The 19116-nt window shown below is 37.9% G+C and overlaps 1 protein-coding gene across 1 annotated transcript in view; it reads right to left on the reverse strand.

Annotated features, from left to right (window-relative positions):
* The window catches only part of LOC126242208 (frequenin-1), a 315167-nt gene that overhangs the window by 84640 nt on the left and 211411 nt on the right, over nt 1-19116 (reverse strand). Inside the window, exon 2 of the mRNA XM_049948073.1 lies at nt 783-807. Within this exon, the coding sequence (XP_049804030.1) occupies nt 783-807 (25 nt within the window). The remainder of the gene's footprint in view (nt 1-782; nt 808-19116) is intronic.

Here is a 19116-nt window from a genome sequence, read left to right on the forward strand (position 1 = left end):
ATTAAGAAATTAGATATGAATTATAAGTTGATTCAATTAAAAAAGTAGATCCAAACAACAACAGATGGTGGAAAAAATACACAACCATGACAATAACATCCAAACAAATTCTTGAGTACAAAACTAAAGATAAGACAGAAGGGTCAGGTGAAATCAACTCTCATGAAGGAAGAAGAAACAAAGAAGATATTCTCCGTTACAGCTTTTGGACTTGCAAAGGTTTTTTTTTTTTCCATGCCTTGTGCCTTAACTTTGCAGTCTGTTATTGATTTGATGTCTAGGAACATGGAACGTTGGAGTCACCATCTGTGAATATTGCGCATATACATTATAAATATTGCACGTTAACTGTGGCTGTTACCATGCAGTCCAAGAATGTAATGTAATAATCGCCAATGTCACCCGAGTTGCCCATACTGAAATGCTAGCAACAAGAGCTCCACTTATTAAGATCATTTTCAACTGGATCAATAGCTAGCAGAATAGGTATCAATACACAATTCCCTAAAAAATCATTTGAAGATTGATCTTAAACTTCAGGAACCTGATATTATCCATTATGAAAGTCTTAAAGAAAACTTGTAACGTATTGCTGTTGTTTTCGTTCAATTTATTGTAAAGTTGTTGTGCTGCATACACATTTCTAAACGTCTACCTTTACCGCAATAGAAACTTAAACTACGTCTCAGAACAATAATTCATGTATTTCGTCGCCCACTCCACATAAAGCCAAATATTACTAGCTGATAATTTATAAACGTCAGTTTACGTGCAATACTTACCATTGTCGAACCTCCTTCTCGGAAACTGTAAGAGAACAAATATACATTAATTATTGTTGTAAGATACTTTTGATAACAAAAAAATGTTCTAAGGAGGAGAAACGCATTTGAATGTTGAAATTATTTAACTTCTTATTTACCACTGGAAGGTCGACTTACATTAACTTGAGACACTGAGATTTAATTCACCCATGAATTTATTATTTTATAGTTATGAGGAAAAGTTTGAAATGTGACAGATAAATATTAAACTGTAAAATGTACTGAACAAAAAAATCACCAGACATTCATGCCAACTATTGCAAATCATTTTCATAAAATTCTAGTATTTAGGGCATTAGTTCCAGTTGTTTATTCATGTGCAGATTATTTTACCTTTTTGACAGGCCAGCCTAGCACATCACTAAAATGTAATTTAAGCTGAACATATTCCTGCGCTTAGTTCTAGTATCATAAGTATATTAAGTGGTACTGATTTACCTGTACATAATAGAAAATGAGTTAACTGCTATTGCCGAAACGAGTGCAACTCTATTTATACACCTGAAAAGCGTCGAAGTTCCACCTTGGAGAGCTGATAACAAATACTCAGATCAGCATCAGGCATCACATAGTAATTTAAAGCAGCTTATATGACAATAATACAACTATGACGCCAAATGGGATAAAGCCATCTTATATCGCTACTATCAAGTAGTAAAATTAATTACATTGTCAATAATAAAATGTAGAAAACACTGTTAATCTTCGTGACTTGAGATGTTAGTCGTCCCAAGAGGATGTGTTTTCGTTGTGCTACACTTTTCACGTCGTTTTTCTGAGATATACTGAATCTCATTTTACCTTTGGCGCGCTAGTGTAGAAGTGGAAACAAAATCAGCTAAGCTGCAAAATATGTACTGTTCGCTAGTTTATATACTTAAATATATGTACATACGCCGACTTCCGCTATTTCATTTGTCTTCGATTAGAATCACGTGTGGTGTATGAGATCATGTCGAACATTTAGGTACAAAATATTGACATGAAATTTAAACGTGTTTTACGTGCTGATGTTATTTACACTTGTACAGGTGTAATGATGTACTTTGTAGAACTCAACCGTCTATTGTATGTATAGTCTGTGCTTTCCACGATCGTGATACTTTGCTTGGTATTATAGCGTTAACTGCAAATTTTACGTGTGTTTTTCAGAAACTTTGGTTATAGTATACTCGTTCACAACCAACGGTTCCTAGTTTCATCATATATTTACGTGGAAAAGGTATATTTTTCAAAAATGTCTGACACTTGCAAACATCTTCGTAAACTAAGAGTGTTTTGCATAGTATATTTCGTAATAAAACAGTGTCTGAATACTTCATATCCTTAACCAGTGCATACTGTAGATGCAATGAGTACACTAGAAATAATACCTGACATGAAGACCACATTTATACTCCGCCATCATTTACATTCATCGTGTTTCCCATTTTTCTGCTTGAAAAACAGAGTCGGTATTCCTTCATAATGAAGCAGATGTTAAGTTGGGGAAATAAAAGAATGTTAGTTATCAAATGGGTCAAATGGTTCTGAGCACTATGGGACTTAACATCTGAGGTCATCAGTCCCCTAGAACTTAGAACTACTTAAACCTAACTAACCTAAGGACGTCACACACATCCATGCCCGAGGCAGGATTCGAACCTGCGACCGTAGCGGTCTCGTGGTTCCAGACTGAAGCGCCTAGAACCGCTCGGCCACACCGGCCGGCCTGTTAGTTATCGATCGAAGATCTTGAACATACTAAATTGTTAAAGTGCGTGGTAGACTGTGGGAGGTTTTATTACTATTTTACGCCATATTTCGCCAGCCTTAGTTTGTGTAAATAAAAAATTGTTTGCTGCACTTGTGGAACATGTTTAAGAGATAATGTTTCAAGTGGCTTTGTAAAGAAGTTGACTATAATTTTTAATGTCCTTATGTAGTGTACAGTTTGTATCCCTGATAAAAATCCTGTGGCTAGTATTTCATTTATTTTTCTTGCTGATGGAATGAGACGAACTTTTACTATGTGGTAATATAATAATTACTTTTGTCACACATCTCAAGATGGGTAGGACATTATTCATAGAGATTAGATGTTTACTGGAACTCTTGGTTATGTGACATGATTTTCCCGTGTGAATCTGTCTAATAACGGAGCTGCAGCACAAAGTGGGAATTCAGAAGGGGCCAACTGCGAAACCGCGAGTGACGGTGGGAGCAGGCAGACAGGCGCCAGCATGCAGCCCGCAGCACACGGCCTTTGTGGCTTCAGGCGGCACCCACAGGGCGCTGTCTGGCGCCGCCTCCAGCAGCTGAGACTGCCCGCCAGACAGAGGGCGCTGTCCCAGCCACCGTGCTTCCAGAGACCGCTGTTGAATGTGCACAAGCGGCGAAACACACCCGTCTGTCTGCAAAGCCCTCCTGAGGCATACATGCTCCCGTGCTGGTGTACAACGTGTATGGTTGTGATACAGATCTAATGGAAGTAGCATTTTCGCTCAAGTATCTGACAACTTAACTTACGACTTAAGGGGTCTGCTATTACACCAGTATGATTAACAATTATCCCTTTAATATATCCAGTAGTTATTGGAGTTAGCCTATCAGGTAGTTGGGGAGGCAAATTCAAGCAGCATTCCAAAGACAGTGACGCCAAAAACGTTCTTCGTACGTCTTCCACAAACCAAACAAATGTAGATTTTGCTCAACTAGCTTAAATTTACCGTTTTCGAAAACGGCATGTTTTAACTGGTAATGAGTATTTCAACAAGTGGTAACTCATAGACCAACAAATACATGTGTATTACCGTATTTTAGCGCGTGCAAGAGCTTCAGTTTACTCATTCAACGGCTTGGTTGACTGAAGTCAATAATGCTCTAATCGGAAACGGTCCAGTGTATTGAATTTTTCTCTTAACAGTTATTTCCCAGCACAGCTTATCTTGCAGTATTCTTACGAGCCTTTCACACTGTTTCTGAGCACCCTGATTTATTTATTACTACCACAGTTTCAATTCATTTAAAAGAAAATATCACATATTAGCAAAAGTAAATTTTGCTTGATGATTTGGAATAATCCAAATTTCAAGAGAGAGAAATGAAAATTTTTGAGAACCATAACTAGCACGATTAACCTTAAAGAAATACTACCTCTTCGTTTTCACACATTCGATATAAAGTTCCATTGCAACTATCACAGGCATCTCCTCCTTTATTCCAAAATCGGAAACGACATCTTTTCGTCCTATATTCTCTCATCTATATTTCACGTGAATGAGAGCACGACTATGCCAAATCCAACACTCACATAAACAGTTCCGTAATCACAACCTCCACTTGTGAAGTTGCAACCTGCAGCGCACCCTTCCACCCCCCCCCCCCTTTCTGTCATTGTAATGATCGGAAACGGCTAACTGCTTATTAAGTCTGAGGTTTTGCTGTTCATATGACAAATCTAATGCACTAATCACAGCGATGTCAACAAAACAAAAAAGCATGTAATGGGAATTACAGTGCGTTTGTAAATTGAAATCGCGGAAACAGCAGCAAAATGTACACAGAATTACAGAAGATTTTATTTTGTCATTTAAGTTACAGCTGTAAAATATTATGTTAGAAATGGTTATCACCCGCTCTTCGCATACAGACAGGAAAACGTGGCAGAGGACTTTAATTTGAAATAGGTGTAAATTGCTGCCGTCGAAATAAACAATGCTTCTATACAACCGTAATACATTTTCAACTCATAGGAATCAAGATAGATCTAAGATTTTACTGTACGCCCCATGCTCTTCCTCCTCGCGATACTTCCGCTAGGCAGTCGGCGAATTATTATGATAATTGTTTCTGGATTTATCTTTAATTTTGTATACTACTACCAGACAATTTGTGTCATGACTTTAGCACGACTCAGTAGCCAGAATATGTTCTACGAACGGAACCAGGCGTAACACAATAAATATGCAATAATACAGTTGGGGTTATTTTCATCAGTCATTAACATACGAGAACTCCAGTGTGACGTAGAGCAGTTCCGAAAAACATGAGTTCTGTAAAATCCAGTACATTGGAATCCGTCCTCTTAATTGTAGAGCTTGTTATACGACTCTGCATCCTGTGACAGATGCCGTTAAGGAATTTTTTTATGTTAACGTTTACTCTAAATATCTGACTATACCGCAGTTAATAAAATAAAGAGAAAACACTGAATTTCGTATACGCAACTGTTATTTGGATTCAACAAATGCATGGGGGCTTAATTAAAATGGAAATGCAAATATTTTTAGTTTTTCGGTTTAGTAGCTGTCTGTCCGATTACGAAGTCTCGTAACGGTTGGCCCTGACTGTTATTATTACGCAATCTGACTGCTTAGAACAACAACAAAGAATGAAATGGAAATTTTCATTAACACAATTAATTAATTAATTAAGTCCCCAGCAACTATAAAACCTACGAAACCAAAGCACAAGTATAACTGTTCTGTGTGTGGAAGTATGACTCAACGTACGCATCTGGCACGGTTCTTCTTCAATAACACAACAATTTTTAAATAACATTATACTGAATTAATTAAAGAAAATACAAATACCATAATTACTCAAGAGAACCACAATTACACTCTAATCCAAGAACCCAAGCCAGATGCTTTGTTGACTGAACCTGTAATGACACATTATTTAAAACGTGGAAATAATGAAAAATAAATCAAGTTTCGTTACCTTCATATATTGACCAAAATCACTCTCATAATTACAATATATCTCCACACCGCCTCGCTATTACCACATCTGAACAAGAACCTTTCAGTATCACATCTCAGCAAGCACTCCCTACTAGCACATCTGAACACCAACTGACTACTACGAGTCCTCGACAAGCACTGCCTACTACGACATCTCAATAATCACTCTGCCAGTGGAGGCGGCGGAACAATGCTCTCTAGCGATCTCTGTCGCTGTGGCTCAGTGTAGCCACCTTTCATATGCCCTTCCTCCACGGCTAGAATTTGATGGTATTTTTGCCAGCATTGGTGGTGAAAATACCACCAAATTCGTCAAAAAATACAGACAAAAATAAAAGATAATATTAATACGTAAATATCATATAACTAGATAAAATTTTGGCTTTGCACTGACCTTTCAATAACCTAATATATAAAATACAGTAAGCAATACAATTTCTTTCATACATGTGACTTTACATAAGTTTACACAAGTATTATGTGGTTAAACAGTTCAATCAATAGCGTCAGCAATGACGAATATGTGCAGGTAAGAGTCTCATAGCTTTTCACAAACAGTAATACACAAAAAATCAGTTTATACAAATATTCACATAAACGCTTTCCATAGCCCAAGAATAAGCAGTTGACAGTTCCAGCAGTAGCACCCAGCAATGGTCAACAGGTGCAAATACCAATAAGGAACATTTTTTCAATAGAAGCAGTCCATTAGTGGCACCAGCAATGTTGATCAGGTGCACACAGCAACAGGTGACTTCATTTCAGTAGAAACAGTCCATCAGTGGCACCCAGTAATGTTGAGCAGGTGCAGACACCAACAAGTAACACCATTTCAGTAGAATCAGTCCATTAGTGGCACCAGCAATGTTGATCAGGTGCCCACAGCAACAGGTGACTTCATTTCAGTAGAAGCAATCCATCAGTGGCACCCAGCAATGTTGAGTAGGTGCAGACATCAACAGGTGACATCTTTTCAGTAGAAGCAGTCCATCAGTGGCACCCAGCAATGTTGAGCAGGTACACACAGCAACAGGTGACATCTTTTCAGTAGAAACAGTCCATCAGTGGTACCCAGCAATGTTGAGCAGGTGCAGACATCAACAAGTAACACCATTTCAGTAGAAGCAGTCCATCAGTGGTACCCAGCAATGTTGAGCAGGTACACACAGCAACAGGTGACATCTTTTCAGTAGAAACAGTCCATCAGTGGCACCCAGCAATGTTGAGCAGGTGCAGACATCAACAAGTAACACCATTTCAGTAGAAGCAGTCCATCAGTGGTACCCAGCAATGTTGAGCAGGTACACACAGCAACAAGTCACATTTCTCAGCAGAAGCAGTTCCATAAAATACACTGTTACTGATCACACTGTTCATCAGAGTTTATAAGCAGAAATTAAACATGTCCTAGTGGCACCAATATTGTAGAAAAGGTACAAGTAACAGTCCATAATTTTTTACAATCACTGATCACACAGTTCATCAGCAGAAATTAAACATGTCCTTGTGGCACCAATCATGTAGAAAAAGTGCAAGTAACAGTCCATACTATTACAAATCATAATAAACACACAAATTATATCAGGTAATTGTCACATTAACTATTACAGTACACAATAACAGTTAACCTATAATATTTATGGGTGTCAGTGCAAGCCACAACAAACAAGTGAAATAATATTTAGGAGATAGGTTGGGATCACTTCTCTGGGATTATAAAAGGAAAACACACAAAACACACTCACTCATCTTTCATCCACATTAGTGCTACTGTGTAATTGAATAGTGTTAACTGTGTAAATGCAATTCTGTCAAAATTTTATGTTCATCATGTGTATCAAGTAGTAGTGGCAGCAATGTATAACAGTCAATAATAGTTAAGTCAACGTCATAGTCATCATGTCAAGACCAATGTTTGCCAAGCCAGATCAAAATGTACGGTTGCTGAACAACTGTCAGTGAGCCAAGATATGCACATGCTTCCTCTCTCAAAAAAAAAATGTATACTGCTTATTGATTTAACAAAGTGTGTGTATAGACAATCTTCCTTCCACTTTAGTGTTCTAGTCTGCCATCTTCATCCTCCTTGTTCCATATAAACCAACAAAAACAATATGCTCCTCATTTACTTTACCTCTTATCCACCAAAACTCCAATAATCATTAGCATCACAACATCTCAATACTTCACTAATACCTTTTCAATACGTCGATCATCAATATCATTTGCCTTACCTTTTGTCCACGAAAACTCCAATAATCATCTACTTCACCTAATCTCAATACCTCAATAATACGTCGATACATATAAACCTCAGCACCAATATCATTTCACTTCCATAACAACTCTTTCCTCTAGTCAGTCTCCTCGAACAAGTATAGATAAAATCCTAATCCAAACCAATTCATCATCCCATACAATCCGAAGACACAGTGTCCACACACACCTCTGTGTAATCCATCTGACCCAAATTTTCTACTCATTATAAATTACAAGATACATTTTGGTTCCTTGTCCATCATTAAATAAAAGAAATGCATACATGACCTCTAACAGACTTAGTTCGAATAACTCTCAGTAATTAAGTACGATTACGGAGTGTGAATGATCATAATATTACACAGTGTGTACACCACTTCAAGAATCATAGCAGAAGCAAACATGTGGAGTATTTTTTGTGTCAAGTGTCACTTCCTATTTCAATTGCTCACGAAAATGGAGTGTAATACTGTCAATGGTCTAAACCTAGTTTTGGTCTGTCATGTCGTTAGCTTCCTTCCTATTAGCATAAATTTATACAGATTCCATAAAACCTCAGCTCATGTGACTTCTATGACTTTCTTGTACTAATGTCGTTCGTCGAATTATAGCAGTTCATTTTCTTATCTTAAAAATATAAGGCACTGAGCGTAAGCAAAACATGCAATAGCGAGTAAATATACCAGTAGACAACAGAATGTCAACAAGTGGATGCAGCACAATTCCTACAACGAGGCTCTGCCAAGTGAACAATCTATAATTAATACCACAGTGTAACCTAAACTCTATGTTCGTACACAGTATATCAGCATTTCTATATACTAAATTGAAGAGTAGTTATGACAACAAAACAGAAATGTGTAAATATGCAATCCATACGCACAGCAGCAAACATGCCTTACACAATAAACAGGTCATTAGCATCACATCGACATAAGCAAATAAATGTTCATATGTAATCTTAATAAGTACCCATGAAGGCGCAAGCAGATAAATCATAAAGTATAACTTACATATCTAACCACATTAGCACAATTAATCAGGTGACAATTATAATTTAAATAAATAAGCACAGCAGGCACATAATAAAAAAATATATCATTAGTGAAAAAGCATAGCAGCCAAGCGATGCATAATATATACAAATAACAACCCTGTTCATTAGTCAATCATTGTCAAAATCAGTTAATGTGCGCAAGCACGTCGCTTCACAAGTAAATTCATAGAACATGAAATTAGCACAAAGTATGAATCACGTAATCGCAAGCAGCAAATTATGTCTAAAGTACGTACCTAAGTGGAATTATGTTACCTGAAAAATAAACTCAATTAATAGTTACCATTTTTAATTTATTACTTCTTTTTCGGAATGACATTCTTCCTGAAAATTTTCTCCAAAGCAAGTCGTCTTAACGTCGGACACGCACAGAATTTACCTGAAGGTCTTAAATATTTTATACAACCGTATCCTGAAAAATACTGAACGTTAATAACATAATTTATGAAGTCACCATAGCTTTATACAGAATTTATTCGGAGAAATTAAACTGTGTATTTATTTACGTCTGTCAGTGCATTCGCACTGAGCGCTCGATCAGCTGTAGGCGCGTGACGTAGGAAGTGATTGTTTGCGGTCAACGACTGCCTTGTGCGGCGCGCAGACTGACTGTTGCTTTGAGTATGTGCCGCCGACAAAGACAGCGCGGTATCCTTGTACTCTCTCTATGTTTACGTATAGCTATTAGTTTCTCACAAGTATGTCATTCCACAAAAATTTTTACGTTAGATATGTGATGTATTCCTTTAGAGCGTCGTGATTTAAGAGTTTCTACTTCAACAGTGTTATCATGAATAATTTTGCGAACTCTATACGGACCGTTATAAAGCAGAAAAAATTTGCGACATAAGCCTTTTCCTTTATGAGACAAACGATGAGATTTAATTAACACCTTCTGACCAACTGACAAGATTTTTAAACGACCAGGACGTTTAGCTGATTTCTCTCTTCTAGCAGCCGCAGATGCAATATTTTGTAGAGCCAGGTTGACAACTTCAGAATGCCGCAGTTTCCGTGAAGGCGGAAAAGAAACGATTTCAGAAATGCGATTTATCGGTGCTTTATTTTTTAATATCAGTATAGGCGGTAAAGAAGTTGAATCATTAGGAAGTTCATTCAGAATGTTTTGAAAAAGATGAAGATACTGATCCCACGTTCTGTGATTCTGATGACAATAAAGACGACACAATTTATTGATTTCCTTCATCCATCTCTCTGAAGGATTAGATTGAGGGTGAAAAAGTGAAATGAAAATTGGTTTAATTTTACGACGCCGTAGAGTACGAAGCCAAATTTTAGAGCGAAACTGTGATCCATTATCTGATATAACCTTATCAACATGACCAACTTCCTTAAGAAAATGTTTGATGAAAGCATTAGATACTGAACGAGCTGTTGCTTTGCGTAAAGGTGTAAAACACACATATTTTGATGTTAATTCCACTGCTACGAAAATATACGCAAAACCATTAGTAGAACGAACCACTGGACCGAACAAATCGACTGCAGCCATCTCCTTTAATTTCGCTGGAATGATAGGAAACAACGGTGCTCTGTGAGAAACTGTTGGCGGCTTAGCCTTTTGACATAATTTGCATTTGGCAAGAACAGATCGAATACGTTTTTCCATATTACTGAAGTAGCAATTTTCTCGTAATTTATGAAAGCATTTTCTGGGACCAAAGTGCGCATAACTGAAATGTGTGTACCAAATCAATTTATTGACCCACTCATCAGGAATACAAACTAACCAAACAGAGTTGTCGACCGATTTTCGTTTAAAAAGAATATCATTGCGAACTAAATAATACTGTCTGATCGCTACGCTTTCCTTTCTCCTCCACTTCTCCTTAATGTCCTTCCAGATTGGATCCTTATTTTGCTCCTTAGCGATGTCCTGGAGCGAAGACGAAATAAAGTTCTCAAACGCAACACCTTGAATGTACATCAAACAATAATGGTTTTCTTTGCCGTCCTCTTCGGCACTTTGTTTCAAACCCATAGGTGCACGTGATAAAGCATCAGCAACAATATTTGAAGATCCCTGTATGTAAACAATACTAAAATCAAATTCCTGTAGGTACAACGCCCATCGTGACAATCTGCCATGAGTTAATTTTGTCGACATAAGAAATTCCAGAGCTCGATGATCGGTGTAAACCTTAGTATGTCTGCCAAACAAAAATGTGCGAAATTTTGTGAAGGCCCATACAACAGCCAAAGCTTCAAGTTCCGTAATCGAATAATTCTTTTCTGATTTAGAGAGAACACGGCTTCCAAAGGCAACAGTTTTCTGTACTACAACGCCGTTTTCTTCTATCTCTTGAAATAAATGTGCACCTAGGCCTTTGTATGATGAGTCCGTCGCCAAACAAAAATCTTTAGATAAATCCGGATGTGAAAGAAGTGGGGCAGCAACTAAAGCATCACGAAGTTGTTCAAATTCTGACTGAGCTTCCTCATCCCAACACCAATTAGAATTTTTTCCAGATAATTCACATAAACGAGGTGTGGCCAAATTGTCCAATCTAACAAAGCGTCTAAGAAAATTACAGACACCAAGGAAACTACGAACATCACGTTTTGTGGTAGGAACAGCATAATTATGAATAGCGTCTAGTTTCTCTGGATCAGGGAGAATACCTTCTGTAGAAATAATGTGACCGAGAAATTTCACCTGAGAACGACCAAATTCAGATTTTTCCAAGTTCACTGTCATGCCAACTCGTGCAAAAATACGTAATAATGAATCCAAAATTTTGTTATGCTCACTCCAAGAACGTTTAGCAATAAGAATGTCGTCAACATAAGAAGTAATATTGTCACGAAGATAAACAGGTAAAATTTCATTTAAGCTACGAATGAATGCTGCTGAAGATACAGTAAGTCCAAACGGTAATTTCCGAAACTGGTAACAGTTACCAAAGGCTAAAAAAGCAGTATATTTTCTACAATCAGGGTGGAGTTCTATTTGCCAAAAACTTGCGCGCATATCAATCGTGGATAAAACTTTAATTCCATGGAAATGTTGAAGAAGTTCATCTAAATTTTGTGGACGGTCAGTTTCAGGAATAATAATATTATTTATCTGTCTGGAAACCAGAACCAAACGAATTGACCCATCCTTTTTAAGAACAACGTGTAATGGGCTGGTATAAGGACTGACTGCTGGCTCAACAATGCCCTGATCTAACATGTATTGAAGTTCATTCTTAACCTTGTCTCTGTAAGCCAAAGGAATAGCGTACGTTTTTCCGCGAAATGGTGTGTGTTCTTTTACTTTAAATAAATATTGTAAGCCTTGTATAGTTCCTGTGTGATGACTAAACACTGTAGCATGTGAAGTCAAAATATGGTGCAGCTCTTCTCTTGCAACGTCATCTGGCACTTCAGCTTTCTTAACCTTTTCATTAATTAATTCTTCGCTATTAATTACATCATCCATCGCGTCCCTGTATCTATTGTCATTGTCATGAATAAACACACTGTCGTCATAATGCTCAACAAAAGCATCAGAAGTAAGAAACCTTAAACATTTTGTATCTGATTCAGATCTTGCTAAACACTCGAAAAATTTCAAACATTTCAGCATTCCGGCAACAGTCAAATTCACACTTCCTTCTTTAAAGTTCAAAATTTCCTTATGTGCGTTAAGAAACTCCATACCTAAAATAATCTGTGTACTGAGTAATGGAACAATAATAAAATTAGCAGAAAATTCGTATCCTTGACAAATGAAATTTAGGTTGGTCTGTTGTTTAACTTCCACACCTTTTCCAGAAATCGCTCCTCGAATTGTAGTTTTAGAAATAGGTAACACGGGACAGGCAATAGTTCTTTCACATATACGAAAAACTGATTCACTAATGACGTTCAATGGGCTCCCAGAATCTAAAACTGCAGTGAACTTATTCTTACCCACACATACTTCAATAACAGGATGTAAAAATGCGTCTACATTAGTTTCCTTTTCGTCTAACAAAATGTCTCTCATGTCTTCCAGTCGTACGTAGTGTAAAGTCGAAGTGTCATTACTTTCTGAACCGTCTATATTGCTGCCAGAAGCCGAAGCTGCTAGTCATTGTCGATTGTTTGCGTCACGTCATTTCGCGGATCAATTTCTACTAATTGCACTTGTCTCTCTGAAGTTCTGTCACGTGGAGGATGCCAATTAGGTCCTTCCTGTCTGTTAGATGCAATTTCTTGGTTGTGTCTGTTATTAAAATTTCTGTTTTCCTGTCTGTCTGCATAACTACTTCTTGTGTAATTTCGACTGTCACTTCTGAAATTATTGTTGTATCTACTACCCTGGTTATTTCTGTAGTAAGAATTTCTGTTATTGTATGAATAATTTCTATCTTGATGATACCGATTACTGTTTCCGTATGATTGATCATTCCGGTAGGAATTACCGTTATTATAATTGTCTGTGTAATTTCTGTTAGAACGTCGGTTATTGTCATAAGGCTGGTATCTATTGTCCTGTCTGTTACGTCTGTCATTCTCAAAGTTACCCAAATAACGTCCGTTCCGATCACTATCCCTTTTCTCTGAAAATGTATTGTAATTACTGCTACTGAAAAAATTACAAGAAGTCCCGTCGTCGTTGTCATACTCAAGTTCTTGTAGCAAAGTCTTAAAAGTCTCAATGTCGTCTTTACATCTTCCGGCTAAAGCAATTTGTCTTATGGATTGTGGCAGCTTAGTTAAACAAATGCGAATTAATTCAGTCGGACTGTAAGGGTTGGAAAGGAACTGATTCTTTCGAATCATGTCTTCAAAATATTCTGCTGGCGTGCGGAATTCAGACTGTTTGAAATTACGCTGCATAATAAGACTGTGTTTGACTCTGTCTTGCGTGTTTTCGGACCAATATGCCGATAGAAATGCATGATAAAAATCATTCAGATTATTACAATCTCTAATGAGTGCACGCATCCGCGTCGCCGGTTCGTTTTCTAAATATCCACACATAAATTCCAGTTTGTGACTTAGTGGCCAATTTGGTGGGAGTGCATACATAAATTGATCTAACCATGCACATGGATGTATGTCATTTTTAGAATTGCGGAAGATCTTAAATTTCCGAACAGTCAAAAAGTGTTTATAGTCAAAGTTTTCGCCTCGTGGCGACAAAGACCTACCGCGTCTGTCCCAGTTTGAATGTCGATTATTGTCAAGTTCGCGCGCCTGGCGCTCTCTTGTTGTGTCCCGTAAATGAAATAAATTACTTTCTTCAAACCCCTCTGCTATCTGTGATTCTAAATTTCTTCTGCTGTCTTTTCCTACGATTTCGCCTTCAATTTGTTTGACTTGCTTTCGTAATGCCTCAACTTCCCTTTTAACGCGTTCATTAAATTTTCCCTGATTTTCAACATGCTTATTTATGTTCTGGTACTCTTCGGTTTCTGCAAATGGTAATGGAGCTGTATCATCTGAATCTCTATCCCCATTTAAACTAAGACTTGTCAATTTATCTGAAATCTCCTCAACTCTTTCCGATAAGTCACCTATTTTTTCTTTCTGTTTATTTACGTCTTCCGTAAGTGTCGCGACTCGGGTTTCAGTGTTGACACATTTGGTAGTTAACTGTTCATATTGTTGTGTTAGATTATTTATTCTGTCATTTGGTACGGATTCCTCGATTCTCTCAAATATTTCTTCCTTATCGTGTGCACGTTGTAAATTTAATTCTGAAAATTTTTGTACTATCACGCGATCTCTTTCTTCCTGTTCTCTATCCTGTTCCCTTTGTCTAACCTCTACTGCAATTAATCTATTATTGTGAGCATTCAAAATCGGTTGTACTTCTTCTCTGATTTCTTTCTTTAATTCATCTTTCATGTTTTTGAAACAAGTCCCTATTCGTGAATCTAACCGTGTTTCCATTGTTCCCATCTCAGTTCTAATTGTTCCTATCTCAGTTTTAATTGTTCCTATTTGTGATCCCTGTGAGTCTAACCGTGTTCCCATTGTTCCCATCTCAGTTTTAAATTCAGATCGAAAATTTAATATTACACTCATCAACTGCTCCATATTAACTTGTTCGAAATTCCTTTCGCTCCTAACATTTCCCGCGAAACCAGTTTCCTTCATCATAGCTGTAAAGCTATCTGAATTCGATACTATTCCAGAATCTTCTGTCGTTAATCTCGGATTCTGTGAATTTTCTGATTGAGAAAAATTTTGAAATGGTTCCGGACTATTTTCCCGACTTATTACATTGTTTTCCACTTCATTATTCAACATACTGTTCTCTTGTGTTGGCGAGTTCGCCATGTCAACAATTTCGTCATTCTGACTATCCATCATTTTTGCCTTTTTCATTGATCGCGTGATCATTTACAAAATATACAAAACTCGTCACTATAAAAAAATTACACACAATGACACTATATCTCCAACAATATCATTCACACGAAATGCTTCCCTCAATCACGATCATCGAACAATTGAAATAATTGCACTAAATTGTCAAACCCATAGACAAGACAACAAAAATTAAATTTTAAAGAATACCATTAGAAAAATGCCAATTACCAAATCTACACATGCAATATAGACTACAATTACTAAATTACAAATTACTACAACAATCCTACTGTCTACTATTTCTACAATCAGAAGAATTCCAAGGGACGATCCGAAGCAGTGGTCGCCACGTGCATGGGGGCTTAATTAAAATGGAAATGCAAATATTTTTAGTTTTTCGGTTTAGTAGCTGTCTGTCCGATTACGAAGTCTCGTAACGGTTGGCCCTGACTGTTATTATTACGCAATCTGACTGCTTAGAACAACAACAAAGAATGAAATGGAAATTTTCATTAACACAATTAATTAATTAATTAAGTCCCCAGCAACTATAAAACCTACGAAACCAAAGCACAAGTATAACTGTTCTGTGTGTGGAAGTATGACTCAACGTACGCATCTGGCACGGTTCTTCTTCAATAACACAACAATTTTTAAATAACATTATACTGAATTAATTAAAGAAAATACAAATACCATAATTACTCAAGAGAACCACAATTACACTCTAATCCAAGAACCCAAGCCAGATGCTTTGTTGACTGAACCTGTAATGACACATTATTTAAAACGTGGAAATAATGAAAAATAAATCAAGTTTCGTTACCTTCATATATTGACCAAAATCACTCTCATAATTACAATATATCTCCACACCGCCTCGCTATTACCACATCTGAACAAGAACCTTTCAGTATCACATCTCAGCAAGCACTCCCTACTAGCACATCTGAACACCAACTGACTACTACGAGTCCTCGACAAGCACTGCCTACTACGACATCTCAATAATCACTCTGCCAGTGGAGGCGGCGGAACAATGCTCTCTAGCGATCTCTGTCGCTGTGGCTCAGTGTAGCCACCTTTCACAAAAAAGGTCCATTTTTGAGTTTATCTTCTAGGCGAGTACTGATACTTTCAGAAGCACAGTGTGTTTAGCTTTTTCACTAGAATAAATGTAACTTCCGTTATTGCCTATTTGAAGAATATTCATACAACGTATTCTTGTAATTTTTCAAATAACTAAAACATTTCGCTTATGTTAATAAACGTTCTCATGTATTTCTCTGTCGGCACTGGTAGGTGCTACTACTGTGCTGTCCATAACGAAGAGACGGATTTCAGGTGAACAGTCTCTCTACGGTACGCCGGCCGCGGTGGCCGTGCGGTTCTAGGCGCTCCAGTCCGGAGCCGCGCTGCTGCTACGGTCGCAGGTTCGAATCCTGCCTCGGGCATGGGTGTGTGTGATGTCCTTAGGTTAGTTAGGTTTAAGTAGTTCTAAGTTCTAGGGGACTAATGACCACAGCAGTTGAGTCCCATAGTGCTCATAGCCATCTCTCTACGGTACTTACCTGTTTACTTCCGCGCGCTATGTCTTCGATTAATCCCTATACAGAATAAAAAACAAAATCCGAAACGGCACATTTTGCGCGAAACATCGACCTTTGCATTATCGGAAAAGATAAGTTTAAGCTTCATGTAGAATGTAATATTTGGAAAAATTTAGATGCAAAACATTCTCTCAGACCAACAATGCACCCTCTTTCAAACCCACTGATTTGGCGGGACGGTTTGCGCTTACGTCCGCGAGGCATCCTGCACGTCTGCTAAAGTCACACTGATCCATTACCTTCGGCTTATAGCGACAACGAGAGTCGCAGGTACATGTTACCGGTGTGCGGTGTTGCGTCGCGATAGCAGCGTTAACATTGAACCCGCGGCCTGACATGGTTCAAATGCTAATCATTTCTGCAGAACATATTAATGTTCACGTCCTGTGAATATAAACGTCCAACCTCTAATCATTCAAGGTACTCTGCTTTTTCTGAACATAAGTGTATTTACAAGTACTGCCCCATTTTACAGTAGCAGTCTAGCGGGCATAGAAATATTAACTGTTCCGACGTCAGACTGTACCCAAGATGAGAGACATTGAGAACTGGAACATCGATTTGAGGTGCCACTATAGTTACAGTATCTGATGTTGGTGGTTCCCGAAATGTTGAAGGGCGTTCACATACAGGGGTTCTGGTGCCCTTGCTATTCGAGTGATAACGTCGTTCTGCAGTATGCCGCCAGTCAGGTCCTTTGCTTGTGGACAGCTATTATGGCCTATTGAAAATGAAGTAATTACCAATATCACAAGCAACATCGAAGCTATTTTACATTAGGTGTTAATTATGCAGTACATACCCTAGCTCAAACGCTGCCGGAGCCATGTTGGGGTGATTACGAGTATACGTGGTGTTTTGTGGTGTGCCCTCTCGCCATATACGAAGGTCTCGTCTGTTCGAATGTCTCCAGTTAAGGTACGTAACGCAGTCAGCAAACCCCGAAGACTTCTGGAGTGAAGCCATATTCTGGTATCATTGTCGTGTCTGCTTGGTAAGTACATGTATGCGCAACATTTTTATTTCAAGTTACGGAACACACATTGTCAAAACTTAACTTTTGTTGTATCAGTCTTAGCTAATTTTCAGCCAGTTTCAGATGTCATTTATAAGTTGATAGATGTCATCCTATACGACCATGAGCCATCATAATGTGATCTGTTGCAGCAGCAGCGCCAGTGGTTTGATGATACTATAAATAAACAGTAATCATCCCTTTCATCTTCTTGTAGTAACTCTGAGATGAACCCCGATACATCACTCTCTTCAGAATATCTTGAGATATCCCTAATTATATTCATCGCTACATTTTCTACTTCATATCATCAGCTCGATAATGTTTTAATGAAGTACCTTACATAATGCACTTGCGAACGTGACAATAGTAAACAATATACTGCTGATACACAGCATACAACGGCGATGTTACCTTCTGGCAGGACCCAATGTGTTCAAGCACATAATTGAAAAGCAGCTAAACGTTTTAGTCAAAAATAGTGTGACGTAAGAGTGAAGGAAGACGCTTTCTTTTGACGTCAATTTCAACAGAGGCTCACATTGGTTACTGCCTGGTGTTGCTCATTGGCCTTCGTTGTCAATTTGTCCTTGATTGTAAGCGAGGGGTTTGACAATATATATATAAGTCAACGTAAAACTCAAAACATTACCTTGTAGCGTGCGTAGAATGAAGTCATAGATACAATGGGACAAAGGGGCTTAATAGGGTCAAGATACGCAATCTAAGATGTCGTTCTGTACTTAACACATTTGCAACTGAACAGTGACGTGTGTGTGTTTCTTGTTAGCTGTCCGTAGCCAGCAGATGTATAGCAGGTCCTTATGAATCGCAGTACCTTCCCTGTTCGGATCAAAAGAAAATAGGAAGTGATTATTATCTATTTTGCTTAGATCAGTATGCGTTCAGCTATGGAATCTCGTTCAACTTTGTGTCTAACTGTGCACCAACAGTGTTATTTCAGAACTGTGAAAAGCAATGTTCACAGTAAAACTTCTGCAAAAAGACTGGTAATTAACAGTGATTCCAAAGATACGACATTCGCTTCGGTGTTCGTACATGTGACTTCATTTCGACAAAAGTTTGTCAAGAGAACAACCACTTTAACGTGACAACAGATGCACGCTAAAGACGCTTCCTGAAATTTAAATTCCATTTTGTATTCGTACTGTTACTTGTGGAATTATAAGACCAAATTTCTGCTTCTGAGCGGATGCCAGCGGACTGCCTCACCTTGCCGCTAATAAAGTCACGCGTCTCTTGTTCTCGCGGTATTGTCACAAACAAGTTCATTAGCGAGCTTATCAAAGTT

Source organism: Schistocerca nitens, chromosome 1, assembly GCF_023898315.1.
Source record: "Schistocerca nitens isolate TAMUIC-IGC-003100 chromosome 1, iqSchNite1.1, whole genome shotgun sequence".
NCBI classification, from domain to species: domain Eukaryota; kingdom Metazoa; phylum Arthropoda; class Insecta; order Orthoptera; family Acrididae; genus Schistocerca; species Schistocerca nitens.